General features: G+C 37.4%; 1 protein-coding gene across 1 annotated transcript in view; it reads left to right on the forward strand.

Annotated features, from left to right (window-relative positions):
• The window catches only part of IPO5 (importin 5), a 41528-nt gene extending 20713 nt beyond the window's left edge, over nt 1–20815 (forward strand). Inside the window, exons 10-26 of the mRNA XM_059839259.1 lie at nt 2134–2240; nt 4597–4721; nt 4811–4900; nt 4990–5163; nt 5376–5594; nt 6046–6129; nt 6842–6974; nt 7068–7189; nt 7705–7801; nt 8270–8442; nt 8879–8990; nt 9596–9651; nt 11892–12014; nt 12588–12807; nt 15639–15867; nt 17394–17535; nt 20099–20815. Coding sequence (XP_059695242.1) covers nt 2134–2240; nt 4597–4721; nt 4811–4900; nt 4990–5163; nt 5376–5594; nt 6046–6129; nt 6842–6974; nt 7068–7189; nt 7705–7801; nt 8270–8442; nt 8879–8990; nt 9596–9651; nt 11892–12014; nt 12588–12807; nt 15639–15867; nt 17394–17535; nt 20099–20185 — 2293 coding nt within the window. The 3' untranslated portion in view covers nt 20186–20815. The remainder of the gene's footprint in view (nt 1–2133; nt 2241–4596; nt 4722–4810; nt 4901–4989; nt 5164–5375; nt 5595–6045; nt 6130–6841; nt 6975–7067; nt 7190–7704; nt 7802–8269; nt 8443–8878; nt 8991–9595; nt 9652–11891; nt 12015–12587; nt 12808–15638; nt 15868–17393; nt 17536–20098) is intronic.
• The last annotated feature ends 1161 nt before the right edge of the window (nt 20816–21976 follow it).

Consider the following 21976-nt stretch of genomic DNA (forward strand, 5'->3'; position numbering starts at 1 on the left):
GCATGTAAAGACACCTGTAGAACTGATGCATAGGAATTTATGGAATAATCCGTTTAATCTTTGCCTTACTTGAAATAATCTTTTTAGTTCTCTTTGATTATGAAATTGAAAGTGAGCTGTCCTTTCTTCTCTCCCTCACATAGTAGACCATACCCTTTTAACCTGTTTCCTGAGTGCTGAAATTTTGCTATACAGGTGTCAGACACCACCACTACATTCAGGTTTGTTAAGTATTTGAATCTTTTCAGTCAATAAAATTTCAAGGGGGAATAGAATATTCAAGTTCATATCCTTATCAAGCCTTTCAGGGTGTGGAAGTTTATTCAGATGGCTTGCTTTAGGCAGCTTAGTAAGTATGCTGAATCATGCACTTGAGGCATGCCATTTTCTTTCTATTGTCAGCAGAGTAACTTTGTTCTTCTAAATACAGCTTAGCTGCCTCTGGATTTTGTAATGAAAATTTTCCTTTTCTTTGTTAGAAGTCACAAGTAGAGTGAGCACAGATCAGAAAACAAGTTTTTCTCAACAGCCTTAGCCTGAAAGAGCTCCTTTGGCTATCGAAGTAATAGGAGAGCTTGAGGCTTAGACACAAGCTACTGCACATGAGCTGGTCTCTGGTGATCGGGTGTGTGAGGGCAGTTTTTCTTTTAGAAGGGTCACTCCTGGTGCTGCTATGTGCTTCCCACCTTTGAAGCTCACCTTTGTGGAAAGCTCTGTGGCTGATGTGCATGCTAATGTCTCCTGGTGTTTGAGTCTTTGTAGCTTCCTAAGAGAACTGAAATTTTTATGGAGACCTAGAAGCAGGCTAATGATCGTTGGGCTGCGCCCTAGTTAGGGTGTGGTCAGATCTGATGAATGGGGATATGAGTCAGCCCGCACAAAAGGAGCAGGGAATACTTTAGCATTTCCAGTTTTTTGTTGCTCCAGCTTCATTAAGGAGTGAAATTCTAAAGGAGGAAAAGAGTAATCTGACTTCCTCTTTTCTTGGCAAAAGCCTTGCAAAGATTAGAGGGAGATGTGTGGTCATTTTTCCGAGATAAACTGTCTTTATTTCTTTAAACTGAATGTGTGAATTAATGGTGGGAAGAAAGCTCAAGGAATGAAATTTCAGGTGAAAGCTTCTGTTAACTTCAGTGAGTTTGCTCCAGTTTAACCCTGTGTGCCCATGCTTCATTGTCATGCTGGTGATGTGTCTGTTTATTTGAACATGACCAATCTGAGGAACAAATACAATGCTGTCAATATCTTTTCACAATCACCTTTGTTCACAACATGTGAATTTCTAGATTATTAATGGTTTGTAATAAGACTTGAGGATTCAAGCATAGTAATTTGAAGACTGCTTCTGGCCCAACTGATTGAAACTTTAAAGAAGGGGGAGATTTGACCTTTGTGAACCATTACTCAGCTTTTTCATCATCATGGGTGTCCAGGATGGACTGTAATAACCTTGAGTTACCACACTCCCAGCCATATCCTGACTGTAACAGTAGTTATCTGTGTCCTGGAAACTTTCTTGCTTTTTTATAGGGAATAATTCCATTGGGTGGAACAAATCACTTTGCATAGATAATGTTGGGCTATTCTAATTTCTGTAACTGGCCAAGAGTCACAAATTCCTCACCTGGACTGGATGTTTTCTGCCCTAGTCATTGACAAGAGACCATGCTGCTGAGTACAGCCATCCAAGAAAAGTCTCTTTTGTGCCAAAGTTTGAATTCTGCTGGTTCACCTGAATCATAGCAAGTCTGAACTGGTTTATGTTCTCGTGACAAAAAGACAATGGCCAATATTATTGCTTCATCCATTGCAAATTTAGTTTCAGCTTCCTGGGTGTCTGTAACTGCTGTGAAGTTCACTCTGTTTTGGACCTAGTGCTAGTAAGACTCAAGTTTCTTTGGTGGTAGACTTAATCAGTGGCCTGCAGATAACAAATGTTTCAGTGAATAGTAAATAACTATTTTGTGGCTGGTGTGTGTGTTTTTAGATGTGGATATGGTTCATTTACTTAAAGAGGCTCATGTTTTCAGATGGCAAATTTTGAAGACTAGAACTGCAGGGAAGAGCTCTCTGTTGGACTGCTTGTTTTATTGTAGATCTCAGACCACTGATATTTGTGTAATCAATATTTAGCAATGCGGTGGCTGGTGAGAGTGCGCTGGACAGGATGGCATGTGGCCTTGGAGGGAAACTTGTTTTGCCTATGATTAAAGAACATATTATGCAAATGCTTCAGAATCGTAAGTAACTGCATTTTATTTTGCTGTTTTTTAACAATTCTATGCTTTCCAGGAACTTCAATACCTCTTAAGTCTTTTTGTTTAGCTACTTGATTTGTTATTATACATTTTCACTTTTGATGTCAGCAGCAAAAACTGTAAATGCTGTGAACTTGAAAGTTTATGCTTTCTCTTGGCCTGATTTAATAAACTTACATAGAGTGCATTACAACATTTTTTTCTGGTACATGGACAGCTGAGCAGAAATGTCATAAAACCAATTTTTTTTTTAAACACTGGGAATTACATAAAAATAAGGGAAGAGTTGAGGTTTTCTATTTCAGAATATTCTCTCTAAATCTGTTAACAGACCCTCACAGTACCTTAAGTTTGTCTAAAGTGCCACCTGTTTTTCTGTAGCTCAATGTTTTTGCTTCTTCAGAAGTGCTGCATTTAAGTGAAATTTTAGTATGTTACCATTAGTAGAGGAAAACTTGTTGGTTTTTTCCCCCTGGAATTTGATGGACGGAGGTCATTGGTAGGCTGTCTGTCTATTTGGTATGCTGATTTTAATACTTGTTTCATGAGGTGTTTGTGTATATTCTTATCGGTTGTTTTGTATGCTTCTTTTCCTCTTGAAATACCTGTAATGCCAGCTCAGCCAACGTTACAAAAAAATACTGTGCGTTGCTTTCACGCGCTTTCACTTGACCTGTATTTTGAGCCTTTGGAGTAGAAGATAACACTGAAGTTCTGGGTACTATTTCTGCCTTCTTGGTTTAAAACCCAGTCCAGAACAGGCTGTTAGCATTTTGGGTATGGAACAGAGGGCTACACAAGGTAGCACCTGCTTTGTGTGAACACTTACAAAGTCTGTTTGGAATTAAAGTTTTTTCTGTAAACAAAGTTTTATTAATGAAATGAGCTAACCTGACTCAGTGTTGGTAGCTTCTAGGCTGGCAGCTAGCTAATTTTGTAGTACATTCAGAGAAGTGTGGAGTCTAATAATCACTGAAGGCCTGACTCCTGTTAAAGGGGAGGTCATGCAATTCATGCCTGATGCTTGTTCCCTTGTGGGTCAGAGCAGTCCATAACCATTAATACTCTTTGGAGAAGGGAAATGCAGAAGGTGTTGTTTGGATTGGAAGCTCTCACTGGTAGGGACGGAGGAAAGATGAAGACACGTAGATTAAAATGTTGACAGTACTCTCAGAAGTCAAACTTTTCTTTCTCCTATCCTCTCTTTCTTACAATTATTTATTGAAATAATAATTTAGGACTTTGGAATTTCAATTGGGTGGCCAGATGGTCCAAAGAAGATTGTGTTTCGTTTTGTAGATTCATTGATTTTGAGTTTGGAATACTTGCTAACAGTAATGCAGTGGGAGTCATGAGGTGTAGGCTTAACTAGGAACATCTAATGAACTGAAATAGCGCAAAATAAACTGCTGCTTTTCTGTTGTGCCTTCTGTCAAGATGATACTTGATTGCGTGCTTGTCTGACAGAAGCTTGAGTGTCAGGATTCTACTGCTCTGAGCTGTGATGTTCTTCATTCCAGGAATGTAATTTGTTATTAGCAATAACGAAATATTGCACTATTTTGGGAGATAAGTTCTGTAGCATGCCTTTCTCACAGGTCATTTGGTAAACCTGTTTATTCCTTTGGTTTTCTGTTCTGTAATCCCAATGATTTCTAGCACAGAGAAAGGTTTTTGTAAAAAAGAAATCTGAATTTATCATATGTTGTGCAAAAAAAAAAAAAAAGAGAGAGGGGCATAGAAGATTAATTTTAATGGTACCCAAATAAGCTAATACGGCTTGGAGGTGGGGAAAGTTTACATCATAAGTTGTAAACTTACTGCTGTTCCTACAGCCTTGAGAAGACTGCTGAAAAGTTTAATAACAGTCATTTATTTGCTTTAAATTCAGATATTGTTTGAGTCATTAGACCTTTTTCTTGAGGAAGGTATGGGCTTTTCTGATGATACTAAAACAGAAAAAAGATGGGGGAGAGGGAAATAAAAATACTAAAAATTCTGTCCTGATGTTTGCCTGGTCAGCTCATTTAATTAAAAATGCGGTTTCCAGGTCTTAGTACTATGTATGTACTTATATCAGCAGTTAAGAATTCTTTTTTCTAGGTCTGGATTTGGCCTGGATTAGACACTCAATTTTTTGTGCATCTCTGGAAGTATGTATGAGGAAAACACAAAAGTATTTAACAAATCAAGTAGATGCATTAACTTCCCTTCCATCTCCTGTTCTTCACTCTGCCTCCTCCTGTGTCCCCCAGCCCCTGCAAAGATAAGGTGATTCATCTTTGTGGTTCTTGGTAGTTTCCAAAATGAGTAACACTTCATTTTTACTCTTCTGTAGCTGACTGGAAGTACAGGCATGCTGGCTTGATGGCACTCTCTGCCATTGGAGAAGGTTGCCACCAACAGATGGAGGGAATTTTAAATGAAATAGTTAATTTTGTTTTGCTATTCCTTCAGGATCCTGTGAGTATTGTTCTAGTAATTATTTCAAAATGTTTTCATTTCTGCTCCTGTGACTGCATGTTAACTGTCTGAGGGAAATACTTTTTCAGCATCCCAGAGTAAGATATGCCGCTTGTAACGCTGTTGGACAAATGGCTACTGACTTTGCACCCGGATTTCAAAAGAAATTTCATGAGAAGGCAAGTAGTAGAGTGGTAGGTATGAAATGTGGTAAAATTATGTCCCCTTCAGAAATTTGTTGTCTGAAAAAGGAATATTTCTTTTTCAGGTGATAGGAGCTCTTCTACAAACCATGGAGGATCAAGGCAGCCAGCGTGTTCAAGCCCATGCAGCTGCAGCACTCATAAACTTCACTGAAGATTGTCCCAAGTCACTGCTTATTCCATATTTGGATAATCTAGTGAAGCATCTTCATTCCATTATGGTGATAAAATTGCAAGAGGTATAATACACTGAACAAATTGTTTGATGGAGGGTAACCTTGTCACGTAAGCAGAATAAGTATAGCTGAACTAAGACCTTAGAAATGAGCCAGATGTTGGTCTAAACTGACGAGAATTAGTATATGTACAAAAGCAGATTTTTACATTTGGCATTCTTTTAAGTAAAATATGTGCTTTTAAAATATAACACTTTATTCTTCTTCTTTCCAAGTTGATACAGAAAGGCACTAAGCTAGTTCTGGAGCAAGTTGTGACTTCAATCGCATCAGTTGCAGATACAGTGGAGGAGAAGTTTGTTCCCTACTATGATTTATTTATGCCCTCCTTAAAACACATTGTTGAAAATGCTGTTCAGAAGGAATTGAGACTTTTGCGAGGAAAGACTATTGAATGCATCAGTCTAATTGGTCTTGCTGTTGGCAAAGAAAAGGTAAGCTTAGATTTTATATAATGGTCTAAATACACTTTTTAATGCCTTCATTTTTTTGTGGTATTAGCACTGAATTAATATAACCACTTGTTAAACATACAGCTATATTGTTGCTGATTTCTGTGCTTGTCTTTGTTTCCATTTCTGAGGTGACTGTGTTGCTTAGGTTCACAAATTTGCAATAGAATCTTTTTGTAGCTTAAGTAAATTTTGTCACACTGAAAAATGTTGAAAGCAAGAATTTTTTCTTCCTTTGAGTTGTTTTTTTGTCTTAAGAAAAATGATGCAGCATCACATTTAGGCAGTGTCAGGGGCAAAATGTATGCAGTTCAAAGGGAACTTAGTTTTGTATGCAGATGCCTGAAAAAGTTTAATTTAAGGGAGCATTTAAGTCTCTGAGAAAGTAGCATGTTAATTTGCCTTTAAAAACATAGTTGTTTCCTGTATCTAGTTTATGCAGGATGCATCAGATGTTATGCAGCTATTATTGAAGACACAAACAGACTTCAGTGATCTAGAAGATGATGATCCACAGGTATGTTGAAATTGTGTCTTTACAGCTTGTTGGTATTAAAAACATTCCTTGTGTACATGATGTTTCTGCTCCCTCCCTGGCCTTTCAGGCTAATTGTCCAGCCTGTGTTACAAAACTTGACATTGAGATGGCCCTAGAATCTTTCACAGAAGTGTGGTCAGGAAATGAGACTTCCAGGACCTATATTTGCAGAAGAAATTTGAGCTTGCTGTCACCTTCTTATAAATAGATCAACAAGACTTGTTAAACAGCTGTTCTAATGAGCAGAGAGCTATTTTAACTAGTATATTTGAAAACAAATACTCTGAAAACATAGTACTGCACCCGTTTTTACTTTTTGCTCTATTTTACCATTTTCAGGAATGTGGCTTGGTAGTATTGTTTAAATCTGGGAAATATTTCAGAAAAAAATATTATTTTTTAGAACAGGCACTTGCAATGTAATCATGAATCTTATATTGTCACATTTTTATATGTATAGCGACTTTGATTGGAGGTGCTGTCAAGGTTTTGCTAGACTTGAGATGTCTTTTGATGATGCATTTTTATGTGGATTGCATATTGGATTACTTCTCTTTGAAATAAGCTTTATGGACTGCTGACAAATTATTTTCAAAAGTTCTATTGTGTAATGCATTTCTTTTATGCCTTACTTTTAAGTATGCATTAAAATAAAATGTGGGACATGAAAATTCTGCCTTCTCTTTTCTAGATTTCTTACATGATCTCTGCATGGGCCAGAATGTGTAAAATTCTTGGAAAGGAATTTCAGCAGTACCTTCCTGTTGTCATGGGACCTTTAATGAAGACCGCATCCATTAAACCTGAAGTAGCTCTTTTAGACAGTAAGTCTAAGATGATGTTTTGCTTGAAAAGTATGCTGAAATAAATGATTTTGTAGCATTTTTAAATTATTTTTCCTTCCTTCTCTATAACAGCACAAGATATGGAGAATATGAGCGATGATGATGGTTGGGAATTTGTAAGCATAGGTGATCAGCAGAGTTTTGGAATTAAAACTGCAGGCCTTGAAGAAAAAGCAACTGCATGCCAAATGCTGGTGAGTAATAAAATGGTTTTGGTGATCTGTGTGTTTCTGGTCAGTCAAGTCTGAAGCCAAAATCTGTAACTAAAATATTCGTTTTTGTCTCACTTGAAAGAGTGTTTTGGGTGATACCGCTTAGTTTGGATTACAACACTTAGTTTTGTGAGGTTTACTTGATTAAAAACAGTTTATTTACTTAGGAGCATACAGTTTTTAAATGAACAGATGGTTTTCCTTTGTTAGCAAAACTTAAGGAATTGGATACGTTAAAAAGTAGTTCATTTTTGCAAATATTGCTGTTTTGGATTTGGTTTGAAAAATACATGCATGCCCTAAGAGTGAGAACTCATGCTGCTATCAGGGTTTCTCAAATTACCACACCTGAGGGAAAGGGAAATGGATTATTACACGTTTTTTTAAATAAACTAAAAAAACCCTTGCACTTTTAACAATCTCCCTCTCACCTTTACATAGTTGAAAAATATAAGTATTATCCCTTAAAAGAGGCATATATGTGCTCTATTTTTCAGGTTTGCTATGCAAAAGAGCTGAAAGAAGGATTTGTGGAATACACGGAGCAAGTTGTAAAGCTGATGGTTCCATTGTTGAAATTCTATTTCCATGATGATATCCTATTAACAAATACCACTATGAAAATGGAAACTTAGAATCAAGATTGTGCTTGCTGTTTTCCTAAATAAATTGAAAGTGTTAGTGTTAAAACAGCCTGTGACTTATCGCAGAAATGGTTTCAGAGAATGTTGGTTTACACATCCTATTTTAGGCAATGTATTCCTACTTTCCCCCCTAGTTTCTTTTTAAATAAGCAATCGGTAGAAAAAGCAATGTTTGTGTAACAAAGCAGAAGAGAACTTGAACAGCTTTTCTGTCATGGCCTGAAACAGGCTTGAAACTACTCTAAAGATCAGACAGTGTAATTTTCCTGTGATTTAATCTATATATAATTAAGAAATCAAATGCATGGGTTGTAATGAAATGTGTTTCAGGTAGAAAATCAAGAATTTCATCATGGTGGGATCTTAAATTCTAAGCACTTTGTTGGTGTTGACTGCTGTATTTCCTTAATAATGGCACGTGTCCGAGTGGCAGCCGCAGAGTCGATGCCCCTCCTGCTTGAATGTGCCAGAGTTCGTGGGCCGGAGTACCTCACGCAGATGTGGCACTTCATGTGTGATGCTCTCATCAAAGCCATTGGGACAGAGCCAGAGTCTGATGTCCTCTCAGAAATAATGCATTCTTTTGCAAAGGTAACGTTCTTACAAATTTCGTGGCATTACTGTTTGTAGCTTTTTGAAATAAGAAGGGACGTGTTTGGTGTTCCTTTAAATGGCTCAAATAAATGCAAGGCTTTCTCTACAGGAAATTTTTTGTGACTATAAATGTTGTTACAGCTGATGGAAAAAAGCTGTATTTTTTTGGCAAGAATACCAAAGTATTAACCTAAAGCAGTTACCAAAATTTTTCATTTTAACCATGAGCAACTGAAATTACTGGTATGAAATGTACAGTGGTACTGTGCCTTACTTGTATAATTTGAGCATTGATTACAGTGTGACTGTTCTTCTAATATTATTCCTGCTAGTGATCCAGAGCATGTATTAATATTCTTTGTATGCTTAGATTTCATTAAGACTGCTCATGTTAAATTTTAAAGCCGAAAAACTGGTTGTTTTGTTTCACAAGTGCATTGAGGTAATGGGAGATGGATGCCTTAACAACGAACACTTTGAAGAACTTGGAGGAATACTGAAAGAAAAACTAGAAGAGCACTTTAAAAATCAAGAATTAAGACAGGGTAAGTTAACACAAATCCTGTTAACATGGGATGTGGCTGTTCTTTAAAGCAAAATTTCCAATTATTTCTGAACACAAAGGAAAAAAAAGTTTCGATTTCATTGATTTGTATATTTATGTAAAGTAATTGGACTGTGAACCAACAGAATCCAGGAGTTGTATTTGTAAGCTCTTGGAGGATGAAGATGGCATCATTTTCAGCAATACTGTAGTTTAATCAAAAGTTAATGGACAGATTTACTTGAAAGACAGTGCACAACTATGGTGTTATCATTTCCATGGGCTTTTTTCATCTGAAGTCTGCAGTTTCCTCAAAGCAATAGTAGTTTTTAGTTTCTAAGCACTTTTCTTGTGTTGTCTTTGTGGACAAGCTGGTGTGTTTGTTTTTATTTCATGTCAATTTTTACACATTCTTGAACTGGACTATCCTGTACTTCTTCCTTTTCTGTGAAAGTTTTTGAAACTTCTTAAAAATGGAAAATTCCTGTTGCATCTTCAGCTACTGTTTCCTGTTTTCTAAATTTGTTTCTGCATAATTTTTCCCTTTCACAGGCTTCTTACGCACTTATAGAAAGGCAGTGGTTTAATTTTTTTCTTTTAATTTAGTGAAAAGACAAGATGAAGACTATGATGAGCAAGTTGAAGAGTCATTACAAGATGAAGTAAGTTAGTTTGAAGAATTTTTCTGCTCTACAAGCACCAGGATGGAAATATTGCAAAAATATGTTTTTGACTCATTTAGGGCATAGTGCATCCTCGGAATTATTTCTTCTTAGAAGAATCTTATTACCATAGTCCTTCAAAACAGTAAGAAATGGGTCACACTACATTTGTGATTTCGAAAATATGAAAGGTTTACTTGTCTGATATGCTGAAGTGAGAAGTTCAGGATATAGCTTTTTATTTTCTTCATCTGCTCAAACATTTCTCGGATGACATTAACACTGATACAGATTTGACAGCAGAGTGCTTAATTACAGAATAAGCTGAGTTGGAAGGGACCCACAATGATTGTCGACTCTACTCCTGCCTTATCACAGGGCACCCCAAGAGTCACACCATGTGCCTGAGAGCATTGTCAAAATATTTCTTGAGCTCTGGCAGGCTGGTGCTGTGGCCGCTTCCCTGGGGAGCCTGTTCCAGTACCCAACCACCCTCAGGGGAAGAACCTTTTTCTAATATCCAGCCAAAACCTTTCCTGACCCAACTTAAGGCCATTCCTTTTGGTCCCATCACTGGTCACCAGAGAGAAGAAATCAACGCCTGCCCTTCCTCTTGCCCCAGTGAGGAAGTTGTGGACTGCAATGTCATCCCTTAGGTCTAGGCTTGCTGACTTGCTTTTTCTTTGAGCCTTGCAATCTGGGTGGCTCTTAACCTTGGGCCTCTATACCTCTGATCCCAAGACATCTGGTGTGTCGTATCAGGAGCCCGTCTCAAAAAGAATAGCCCAAAACCAGAAAAGGACAGCAGGATAAGCAGCTGCCATCATGTGTTTACTTATGAGAGAATACCAAAGTGACTACTTAACTACTTACACACTAGTGTAACATAGTGAGTTAATAGTTCAGAGTGGAGGTGATTGTAGAAGAGATACAATAATTTTATTAGATCATTATTGTATAAAGAGAGAGTAATAATGAATGCTGCTGTTTATAACATGAGACAAAGGATGCTCAGTAAATTTAAGAACTAAGAAATTTTTTTGCTGCACAATGCAGATATGAAGTTTGATCATATGAGTTTAACCTGTATGCAGACTCCAGAAATCATACCCATATGTAAATACTGTCTTAAATAACAGTGTGGTTCTTGACCCTCTTTTTAGGCTTTTTAGAATTAGGCCAGCATTCAAGAGGATATATTTTTGTTGCCTCCAAGACCTTTTTATTTCCTCTGTGTCACTCTGTACTGAGAGAAAATGCAAGCATGCAGCAGTTTCAGAAAAGCTGAGTCCCTACTCTGCAACAGAGTTGCAAGGCATTTTTTAAAATGTTCTGATGTTTGCTGATTGTTCTGTAAAGACTGGAGAATGGCTTGTCTGCATTACTCTGTGAAAGGAGGTGTGGGATGAGGACATCACTTGCCATATGGATAGAATTAACAAATGAGTAACATTTGGATATACACCTTTGGTCTCAGAGTATGTTCATGTAGCCCATACCTCAAGGCAGCAGAAATATAAGAAGCCCAGAAGTCATGAAAGTTCAAACAGTAGTTTCAGATCCAGCCCTCACTTCAGCAATAACTAAATGGCTGATTTGGTAGAGAGCAGAAGGCATTCACTAAGCAAGTGTTACACTCTCCTCCCCAGGCATCTGTTATCAGCTGTTGGTCAACAGGCAGTACCAGGCTAGATGGACCTTGTGGTGTGCTGGAGCAGTTCTCTACCTCTTAATGTCATTGTGTGCATGTTCCAGGGTTCCTGCTTGAGCTGTGCCTTGATGATGCAGAAATTTGCTCGCTTCACTAGGAAGGGTTTAAATATCCAGTTGTGGGAAGCTGCCTGTTGCACAAGAAATAGTTACTAGTTTGTCACCAGAAGGTGAGAAAGGTGGAGGTCACTAGGGACCAGAAACTGTACTGTTGTACTGTTGTACTGTTTCCCCTGCCTGTTCAAGTATAAACTGATTAAAAGGACCATACTGAGTACAAAAGAAGTATGGCAGGGGGTTTGGAACTAGATGATTTTTAAGGTGCCTTCCAACTCAAACCATTTTCTTATTCTATCATTCTGCAATTAGACAAAGAATTAAAAATTAGTGAACTTTGAAACAAAAGGTTTTACAAAAAAGTCATAAATCAACTTTATTCCATTAGTTTAGGCACCTTAGCAGTTCACATGACTTCTATACTCCATTAAAGATTGTTAATCTTCATGTGAATTTTATCCTTTTCCTTTCAGGATGACAGTGATGTTTATATTTTGACTAAAGTGTCGGATATTTTGCACTCAATATTCAGTAGTTACAAGGAGAAGGTACTGCCATGGTTTGAAAGGTTACTTCCACTAATTGTCAACCTAATTGTAAGTACCTTGTTTTCCTTTAATTTAAATTTAGTTATTTTTTCTGATGAGTTAATATTCTTTCCCTGCTGAAGTCTTAGAGAACTTGGTAGATAGAATGTAGCAATTAGTGTTTTAGAAATTGAAGGTTTATTCTAGATCAAGGATGAAGTTGTTACCCCCCCACACACTTTCTGAGCAGGATCGCTGCTGTGTTACTTTAAATCTGTGTGGCAAGACCCAGGATCACTGCCACACACAACTGTTTTGAGAAATTTAATTTCCTTGAGACTGTCCAGTATCTCAAAAAGGGATTTCAAGAGGAGGGACAAAAAAGTATCACAGACTCGTGGGGAAAAATTGAGACTGATACATGTATTGGAGTGTGAAACAGAGGTGCAAAGATAGACACCTGGATCTTGTTTGGTTCAGGGTATTTCTGGAACGATTGCTACCACAAATTACATGGTTTTAGGATTGAATTTAACCCATGAAGATTTTAACAAAAGTATTAGACCACTGTTCCTGTGATTGTTGTTGATATACTCATAGAAAAATTCAAGGTGTCTGAGCTGTTGTCTGTTTGTGCCGCAGTGTCCGCACCGGCCGTGGCCAGACCGGCAGTGGGGGCTGTGCATTTTTGACGATGTGGTGGAGCATTGCAGCCCCGCCTCCTTCAAGTACGCCGAGTACTTCCTGCGGCCCATGCTGGAGGCGGTGTGTGACAATAGCCCCGAGGTGCGGCAGGCGGCTGCCTACGGAGTGGGAGTGATAGCGCAGTTCGGCGGGGACAGCTACCGGCCCGTCTGCCCAGGTACTGAGTCTGGGGCTGGGGGGGAGAAATGGAAATGGCTCGCCTTCTGGGTGGTGAGCTCTGTTCCCCTTGGCAGGGCAACAGATTGCCGCTATTACCTGTGTCACAGACCGGTGATGGATTGAGTGATAAAGTGCCTGAGTTCCTCAGGCTTTTATTATTGTTCTGCTTAGTAGCATTTCTGTTGCAGCACTGACTGCTTAGCAAACTTGATTTACATGTTCTATTTTAAAATATGATCTGGCATGCAAATGTTAATTTCATAAAAACCTTTTATTTGATACACAGCTGTCTCATAGATGCTTTCTACTAATATTGAAGTGGTTACATACTAATGCAAAAGTCTTTGGATGTCTGGAAAAACTACACAAGAGACATATATTAAGGAATAGCCTAGAATACAACTTGTGGCTCTCTGCTTTCTGATTATATAAAAAGGAGCCTGATTTCTGTAAAGTAAGAAGTGAAATGAATGTGAGAGTACTTATCAGAAACATTTTACTTTCTTTCTGAATGTTTCAAATTACTTTGAAACTTCAAATTCATCTTAAATTTAAAGAAATTATTTTCTGCTTGCACTCTTCTTGCCAATCACCAAAGTTAATTTTGCACTAAGTAGCATCCCTTATGAAAGTTTTTTTCCTTTCTTTTTAAGAAAATATATACTCATCTAAGTATGTATTTAAAATATGTATTTCACATTAATAGTAAATGAAAGCTGAATTAGATGATGTAAGAAAATAAGAATCATCTGATAGGGATTGACACAAATCTTGCCTACATCAATCAGGGCTGTAATTTTCATTGTTAATGTCACTATTACATGATAACAATCAGGATAAAGGAGCCTTTTTAAAAAGAAAAGGAAAAGCAGTGTGGGAGGCCTTGCAATGAATCATTAAGAGCATGAAAATTTAGAATTGTCTAGACAGTTCTGATTTTTAAATTTTTTGAGCTTTTTAGCATCTGTTGAAGTCTTAATTTTTTTTTCATTAATTACACTTTATCCTACCCCATTTAAACTTTTTTAAATCTTTGATCTTTCTCTTTGTACTTGGACAAATAATCCTGGATTATGCCCAGACATCTGCCTTCTCCTTAAGTTGAATTTTAGATAAAATAAACTTTCACCTTTACAGTATACAGTTTATTAGCAGACACCTCAAAAGTATTCTAAATCCTTTTCTGCATACATGAAAGAACTTTGTGATCTATTTTAGTAGATGAAGATATGCTGTGATTAGAAACAAATCCATGTCATGAGACATTATCTACCCCAGAGGTTTTGCTGTATCTCTGAAAAATATCATGTCTGTGGGCTTTTATTTGTAACTTATTTTCTTTACTTGTTGATGTATAGCACTGGCATATTGTTCTTTTGCAAGTTGGAAGAGTATGTAAATACTCTTCAGAAAAAGCAGAGTTATTGATATAAGCATTTTTGGCAGTCAGTTTAAAAAGTCCAGGAATATAGCAAGAACTTGTAAATGGCATGTGAGTTACCTGATCAAACAAATGTCACAAAAAACACATTTTGTAAAGGGCAAAGAAATAGGATGGAAGGAAAAACTACAGCAAAACAAGTCACTTTCTCGACGGAGATACAAGGTTACAATTGATGCAACTGGCAAGGTTGCTTCTCTTATGTTGGTGGAAGAATATAATTAACTGTTCTCTGTGAAAATTGTATCAATCAACTGCATGGATTTCTTCCTAAATCACATCAGTGGCCTCAAAACTGGGTGGTGCTAGATGTCAGAGCAGTCAATCCTTGGAGAAAAGCTTAACATGGTAGAAGATGAGTCTTCCGTTGTCAAAAGGCTTTTTTAAGGTTTATCTAACACAGTATCTATGTGAAAATGCATCTGTTTTATAGACAAGATGAAAACTTGTCTGGTAGGCTGTAGGGAGAAAATTATGCTGATTCATTTTGATGCCCTCCTAATTTTACAGTTGCAAGGACACACATTCCTACAGAGTCATTCATTAGTATTAGTGAGTGGGATACAGATGAAAAGAGATTTAGCTTCAGTAGCCAGGAAAACCTGAGGTATAAAATGCAGGCTCATTTGTCCTGGACATTGTAGACCTCTCTGAAACAAACTCTGCTGTGGAGAATAGCCCAGCATCATTATCCTGCATTCAGTATACATAAGCTAGTAGGTCTGATGTTTCTGTGGTTCTGTAATGTTTAACAGCTTTTCCATAGCTGCTTAATTCTTCAAAAATCTAATGCAGTGGGCTTAATATAGAAAATGGATTGTGCATTCTTGAACTGCAAAGCTTCTACTTACTCATCAAAATTCAGAAGTGAGAGATGTTACTCTTCCTCAGTAATTAAGAGTTATTTTGAGGTGTTCTTTCTGTACAATTCCATAACCTGCTTACTGTGCTGATAGAGAATTTCACAGCTTTAGTATTTTATTTTTAGCAGAAGAACACAAGGACAATTGTTCCTGCTTGCATGTAGCGTGCTTGGAAGCCTACATGGACACTAGTAGCTAAAAATGTGACATTAATATTCTTTAAGAAGGGTGTGTATGGTTACCCACATGACTGTTTAAAAAAATATAATTGCTCTTAACCTAGCAAGAAAACTGGCATATTTCCTCCATTGAAAGACATTTCCTTTCCTTGATTTTTATTATCTAAATTATGCCAAGTTTATTCACCAGGTGAGATTACTCCTATGACCTTTCCCTAGGGCACCTTTTAGTGGTGGGAGGTGTGTATGTGTACATCCAACATATTTTTATATACAGATGTGTGATAATAGTAAAGTATAGCTTGATTGTGCAGTTAAACTTTATTCTTGTGTTTTTAACAATTAGAGGCGCTTCCATTGCTGGTGAGAGTCATTCAGTCACCAGATGCCAAAGCCAAAGAGAATATCAATGCAACAGAAAACTGCATTTCAGCAATAGGAAAGATAATGAAGTTCAAGCCTGACTGTATAAATGTTGAAGAAGTCCTTCCACACTGGTTATCATGGCTTCCACTTCATGAAGACAAAGAAGAAGCTGTTCATACTTTCAATTATCTGTGTGACTTACTTGAGAGGTAAGGCAAAGTCTTCACACTAATGCAGAAAGTAAGCCTGTTTGCATGTTCTTTCCTTGCCCTCTTTTTCCAAAACTGAGAAACTATGAGGTTAATCTACATATGGTTTAGAGAAGATAATTAGAAATGTCAGAACTGAGCCTTCCCTGATGTTATTTCTGCTTTTTGAAACAGTTACTGTTCTTGTCCTAACAGCTGAAAAAAAAAATCCTGGCTGCTTTATATATCCATAATGACAAAAGATCTGTAGAAAACTTTTACAGAAAATTTCAGGAAAACTTTTTGATACTCTGCTTACATATCAGGACCAGTAACTGATCGGGTTTTTTCTCTTAAAAGCAGCACACATGCTCTTGCAGCCTTCTTTTAAGTAGTTTTGCACCCTTTTGCTTTCCAACAAAGTGAAGTATAAAGCAGAGAAATAATATGAAAAACTTCATTGTACAGTACTATCTCCTTCAATAATTATTTCAGCTATCATTGAAAGCATCTTATTCCACAGTTTATTCTTTGGGTTTGTGCTCCCTCCTGTAGGTAAAATGAAAGGAAAAAAGCAAACAGTTATTCTAATGTGATGCACTTAATAAATGAGTGAAAAAATGTAGCCTCTGAGGTGTTATGTAGTAAGCACATTCTGGCTGGCACTGAATCACATCTTAGGAGAAAGATATAAGGGAAGTAACTTAGATTTCTTACAGTCTTTTCTGTTTTGTGAATACCTTGTATCTCTGGGTGATTGATTAAGGCAGAGTCTCAAAATGGCAACTGAGGTCCCTAGACTGATTATAGAGCAGTGAGATACAGATGAGAGAGAGAGAGAGAGACACCATAGTAGTGCTGCCAGGTGCATGTGAACAGGAACATAGAAATTGAGAATTGCAGTACCAGCTCACTTCTGTGCCCACGTCTGTGCAGGTGGCTCAGCCTGGCTACCTGCTTCTCTGGAGCTCTGCCAGTCCTACATTCACAGCCTCTGCATTCCAGCAATGGTAGGTGGCAGGGCTGGAAAGTAGATCATGTGTTCCACACAGATTCCTGATTGCTAAGACTCCTCCACTCCAGCATTTGGCTGCGAAAGAGGGAGCAGAACTGCTTGCTTGCTGTGTCATGGAGAGTGCTGGCAGAGAGCTGAAGTTACCGTCACTCTTGATGCCAGTAACACAACGTCCTGGGAGGCACAGAGAGAAGAACAAGTCCTTTTAAGCAGGGTATTTCTGCCACACTATTTACACTTCCATCTGCATGGAACTCAGCCATTCTGTAAAGTTCAGAACTTCTTCCTGATAAAGTTTAGGCTGAGTAAAGAATCAGCTGGTTAAATATTAACAGAAGGGGGAACATGCTGTCAGCAGGCAACAAAGCTGTGCATACTTATTCAGCTCTGTGAAACTTAAACTGAAATAAGCAGCTTCAGAATAAGATCATTCAAAATCACTTCACTTACGTGTAAAGTGTTTACAATATTTTGAGATAAACATTTACATTATTTTTAAATTAATTCCTTTGCAATATGTCTTTTGTAACAGCAATAACCCAATTGTCCTCGGTCCCAACAATTCCAACCTTCCCAGAATACTGGGTATAATTGCAGATGGTGAAATCCACGAAGCTATCAAGCGCGAAGATCCATGTACCAAGCGGCTGGCTAACGTTGTTCGCCAAGTGCAGGTAAATAAATGCTTGCTTAAGCATAAAGGGAACATTTACAATCTGCTTGCAGAAGCAGCTAAACTGTTAAACCAATTTTGAGACCTTATCTCCTTAGAGAGTAATGGTTCAACCAGTGATCTTAGAGATCCTTTGATGTCCCTTGAATGATTAATGATAAAACTTGGTGACATTTGCACTTGAATAAAATAACTGTAACTAACTTTCATGCAGTGAGATGGTTAATATGTGAGCCAGTATTAGTTTTTGTGGGGATTTTTTCTGAGTCAGAAATTAGAATCTGGAGAGAAATCTGCATGTCTTTTATCAGTGAACTGTACTGCAGGATTTGATCCAAGATGTGGTTCTTGTAAGGGTCACCAGCATGCTGTTGTGACTTTCTAGTACAGCAGCAGCTTGGGTTCTTTGTTAGAGAACAAGTGCAAACCACAAGTTATTTTACTACTGCCCTTTTCAGTCCTGTGCAAATATAGGTGGCTGTTAGATGTTTTCCCTGCCTTTGGGGAACTGCTGTAAGTTCACTTCCTTTATGCCATAATGCCTCACTTAATGATGATGGGGATGTCCAAACAGTGCATCTCTACAGTGCTGTAAGTGATAATGCTCATAGTGCAGACCTGCTCCAGGGCCAAATGTTGTTGGGTGGATGTTGTACTAATGAGAGAAAGGTGCCTGGCAAGCATCTTGCTCATAAAAAAGGATGGAGGATTTTACGCAGCTGATCTTCAATTACTGGCTTTCTACCTGACCTGCTTTGGCAAAATTCAGGTTCAAGAATTTTAGGAACACTTGATATTGGAACCTATTCACCTGTATGAGTGTGTCAGCCTGAGAGATCCATTCTGTCTGGTAGAAAAAGTTGTTAAAATTCTGAAGATATAAAGAGAAGGAAATTGAGCAAGTTTCAAAGTGAAAGTACTATAAATGACAGCTCTAGATTCTGCCTGACAGATACAAATCCTTGCTGGTAGTACTCAAAGTCTAGGAATGCACCTTTGTATTAGTGTTTACCTAATTCATTTGTTCACTTTACCTCAAATCATCGAGGTTGTTTTTTTTTAACACTACAGTGGCACATACATGTATAGATTAGTTGTTTACAACAATGTCTGATTCTGGCCAGGATTGATAGAAACTTTAGTATAAGACCTTCAGCACTGGCTGAATGATTTACCTTTGGACTGAGGAGAAAAACAAAATCTTAAAAGTCATGTCTTTTAAAAAATACAATTTTAACACAGTGTTACCAATCCTAATTCTCTTCATACATAGTAATTTGATTTCAGTAAAGCTGTAAGACTTTAGTTAGTAAGAGTATAAAAGAGTCTTATACTATGATAGGAATTTTCAAGGTTGTAGAGTTGCTAACAAGCTCCTGCTTCCCAGATTCCAGGAGACTTTTTTTTTTTTTCCAAAATGATCTCAGCAAGCTGTTTCACTGCCAGTGTCTAACATGATCAACATGGTCATTGGAATTGAGTATAAACCTCTTTGCTTAGGTATTGTCAGGACAGAAATATTTCAGTGTAAAGTATCAATTTAAATTTGCATCAGAAATGCTGGAAGAGTGCATTTAATTCTGCAATATTTCATAATACATTAAGAGTCTAAAATGCCTAACGGTACTTAAAACTACTATTACAACTGAGAGTGTTTATTTTTGAATTTTTTGAACCAATTTTTATATTTTTTAAACTTTTTAAATTTTGAGAAAAGGGCATTATAATAGAACTGAATGTAAAATATAACAAATATAAATTAAACTTTTTTTTAAAAATTACTTAAATTATACAGTTATTGCAAAAGCCAATCTAAAGACATAAAGTCAGTCACCTGGAATTTTTTTCCCTGTCATTATCCTAAAGAAAGCAGGGTGCCAATTGCTTCCAGTTTCTATTGCTAAGTGAATAAATACTTTTTCCTCAATCTTGATTAATATTCAGCACTTTCTGGTGCCATTAGAACAGTCCTTACTGATGGTGACTTTAAAAGCTAATGTCTCAGCTGAGAGCTGTGGTAGCACAGATGAAGGGTTTACATTTACCCAGACAGATGCTGTGCAGACCTTTCCTTTCACTACAGAGCCACGCCCTATGTTGGCAGCAGAATTTTGCACACCCTTATGTAGCACATCATGCTGTAATCCCAGTGCTCACCTTGAGGCTCTGAGTGTGTTACTACTGCTCCAGTGCCCAAAACACTGATGTGAAAGAAGCATGATTCAGTTTTGCCTGAACATTGGTCTTTTAACTTCAGTGAAAAAGAACAAATGCTTTAGGCTGTGATTGACACAGACATGAGTGTCATTTGTTAACCCACGTAGTTGTTACAGAGAGTTCCCAGGAGTCCCAGATCAATTACTCTGCTGCTGTTCAGCCTTTTGGAGCATCTCAAGTTGAACCTGTGTAGCACTGTGTATCACTGAAGAGTTCATGTATTTCTTTGGCATGTATATTACAGGAATAAGCTGAGTGAATGTTGAGCTTTGTATACACAGCAAAGTTTAGGATGTGCCTTGGACACTTTCAGACTTCATAAAGACACCTTCTCATTTTTTTTCTAGACTTCCGGAGGACTGTGGACAGAATGCATATCACAGCTCAATGCAGATCAACAGGCAGCCATACAGGAGCTCCTGAACTCTGCTTGAAGGGCCTTAATTATCATCTGCAAGAAAACTAACTCCAAATAAACGTTTACCCTATTGTTTAGGTTTCTTTTGTTTCTTTTCTGAGTAAAACCAGAACTGTAGTGCGTGTAGGCCATTCTTCTGCAACCTCCAGGCAGTGGCAGCAGGAAGAAGCATTCTTTCAGAACGGTGTTTAAATCGGTTTCTATCCCACAACATGAAAGAAGTCTCCTGTAAACCCTACAATAGCACTGAAGAGTATTTTTCTAACGGTATCAGCCATCCATACGATGGTGAAAGGGAAACAAGTTGAATTTTCTCATTAGACATAAGACCTTCAGCAGTAGATGTACGTTATAACAGATAAACGTTTCTCTACATCTAGTGTTAATTGTATGAATTGGAGTGTGAGTCTTTGTAGGGTAGAAAGTGTCCTTCTGCCCAACAAGGTAGTAGATCAAAAGATGAAAAACTGAAGACAAACATCGAGCATGAAGACCTCATTGATCGCACTTTCGATTCCCAAAAACAACTTGTACAGTGACTCAATGAGGAAAGCTGTTCAGCTTCCAGCCCTTGAATGTGAAGTCTCTTTGGCATGTCTGACAGTATCTCATTCACTCCTCAATAAATGACATTGAAACACAAGAAGCTTGTGTAGAAGTTCAGTGATGTGTGGTTCTTTTAATTTTCTCTTGTGAAAAGATGAAAATAACAAACTATACAAGTCACGATTTTATATATGAAACTTTGTATATTGTTGCCTATTACAGATTTTATGCTCTTTTGTTTCTTGACTTTTTAACAAATTTTTCACCTGAGTGTGTAGAATGGAAACTTAATGGCATTCCTTGTGTGACAGTAAATATACATATCTTGACTTTAAAATGTTTTTCATGTTCAGATGCAGTTGCATTTCTTAACTTATAAAATGTAGTGTTGTACCAGCTGCACATGTGCAACGTGATCTGGTAGGCAGCAAACCTGTTGTAGTAGCCTGTGTTTCATTTAAAACAATCATGCAGTTGTCAGCCTGACCTGAAAGAATCAAAAAAACCTTCTCAGGTCTTTTCTGGTACTTTGAGAGCAATACATCATCTACCAGCAAACATAGGCATAGAGTATCTGATTTTTAACAGAGGTGAGTGAGGTTTTCCCAATCTCTTACTTCAGAGCTGTTAATATATGCATTGATTTTTAAAAACTTAAGCTCTTACTGAAGTGTTCTTCAAGTAGATCTTAATTGTCTCTTGAAACAGATCTTTTCACAGAGTGTAAGTTTTCTTCCTTTATAATAAGAAAAGGTAGAACTTTACATGTAATAAATGCCTCTCATACGAAAGAATAAACTTAGTTTTGCCTCTGAAAGTGTTTCAGAAAAGAAGATAAAGAATGAGGTGTACCAAAACCAGCCCAGAACCATTATACCCAAAGGTTTGTGAGACAAACTGCCTTAACCATAGAACTTTACAATGTAGTTTGTTTAGAGGCAGCTGAAATAGTGCAAGAAAGTGCTGTTCCAGTTTTCATTTTGTTCAGTATTGGTAATCTCTTACTTACAGAGATTCAAGTATTCATGCATCTGGAAGATGAATGCTAAGGATTGGATACCAGTACTGTGAGAGAACTCGTAAGTAATTTCAGTTATCTCAAGCACTGGTCCTAACAATAACAATTTTGCTATACTCTATGCATCATCTTTCTTCTTTGTGGGGTTTGTTTTTATAGGTATTTGTTACTTCAATTTCCCCTCAGTCTAAAACATGTAAATTTTGCCCTGCAGCAAACTTTTTGTACTTTTTCTCAGATCTT

The sequence above is a fragment of the Haemorhous mexicanus genome, chromosome 2 (assembly GCF_027477595.1).
Source record: "Haemorhous mexicanus isolate bHaeMex1 chromosome 2, bHaeMex1.pri, whole genome shotgun sequence".
Lineage (NCBI taxonomy): Eukaryota > Metazoa > Chordata > Aves > Passeriformes > Fringillidae > Haemorhous > Haemorhous mexicanus.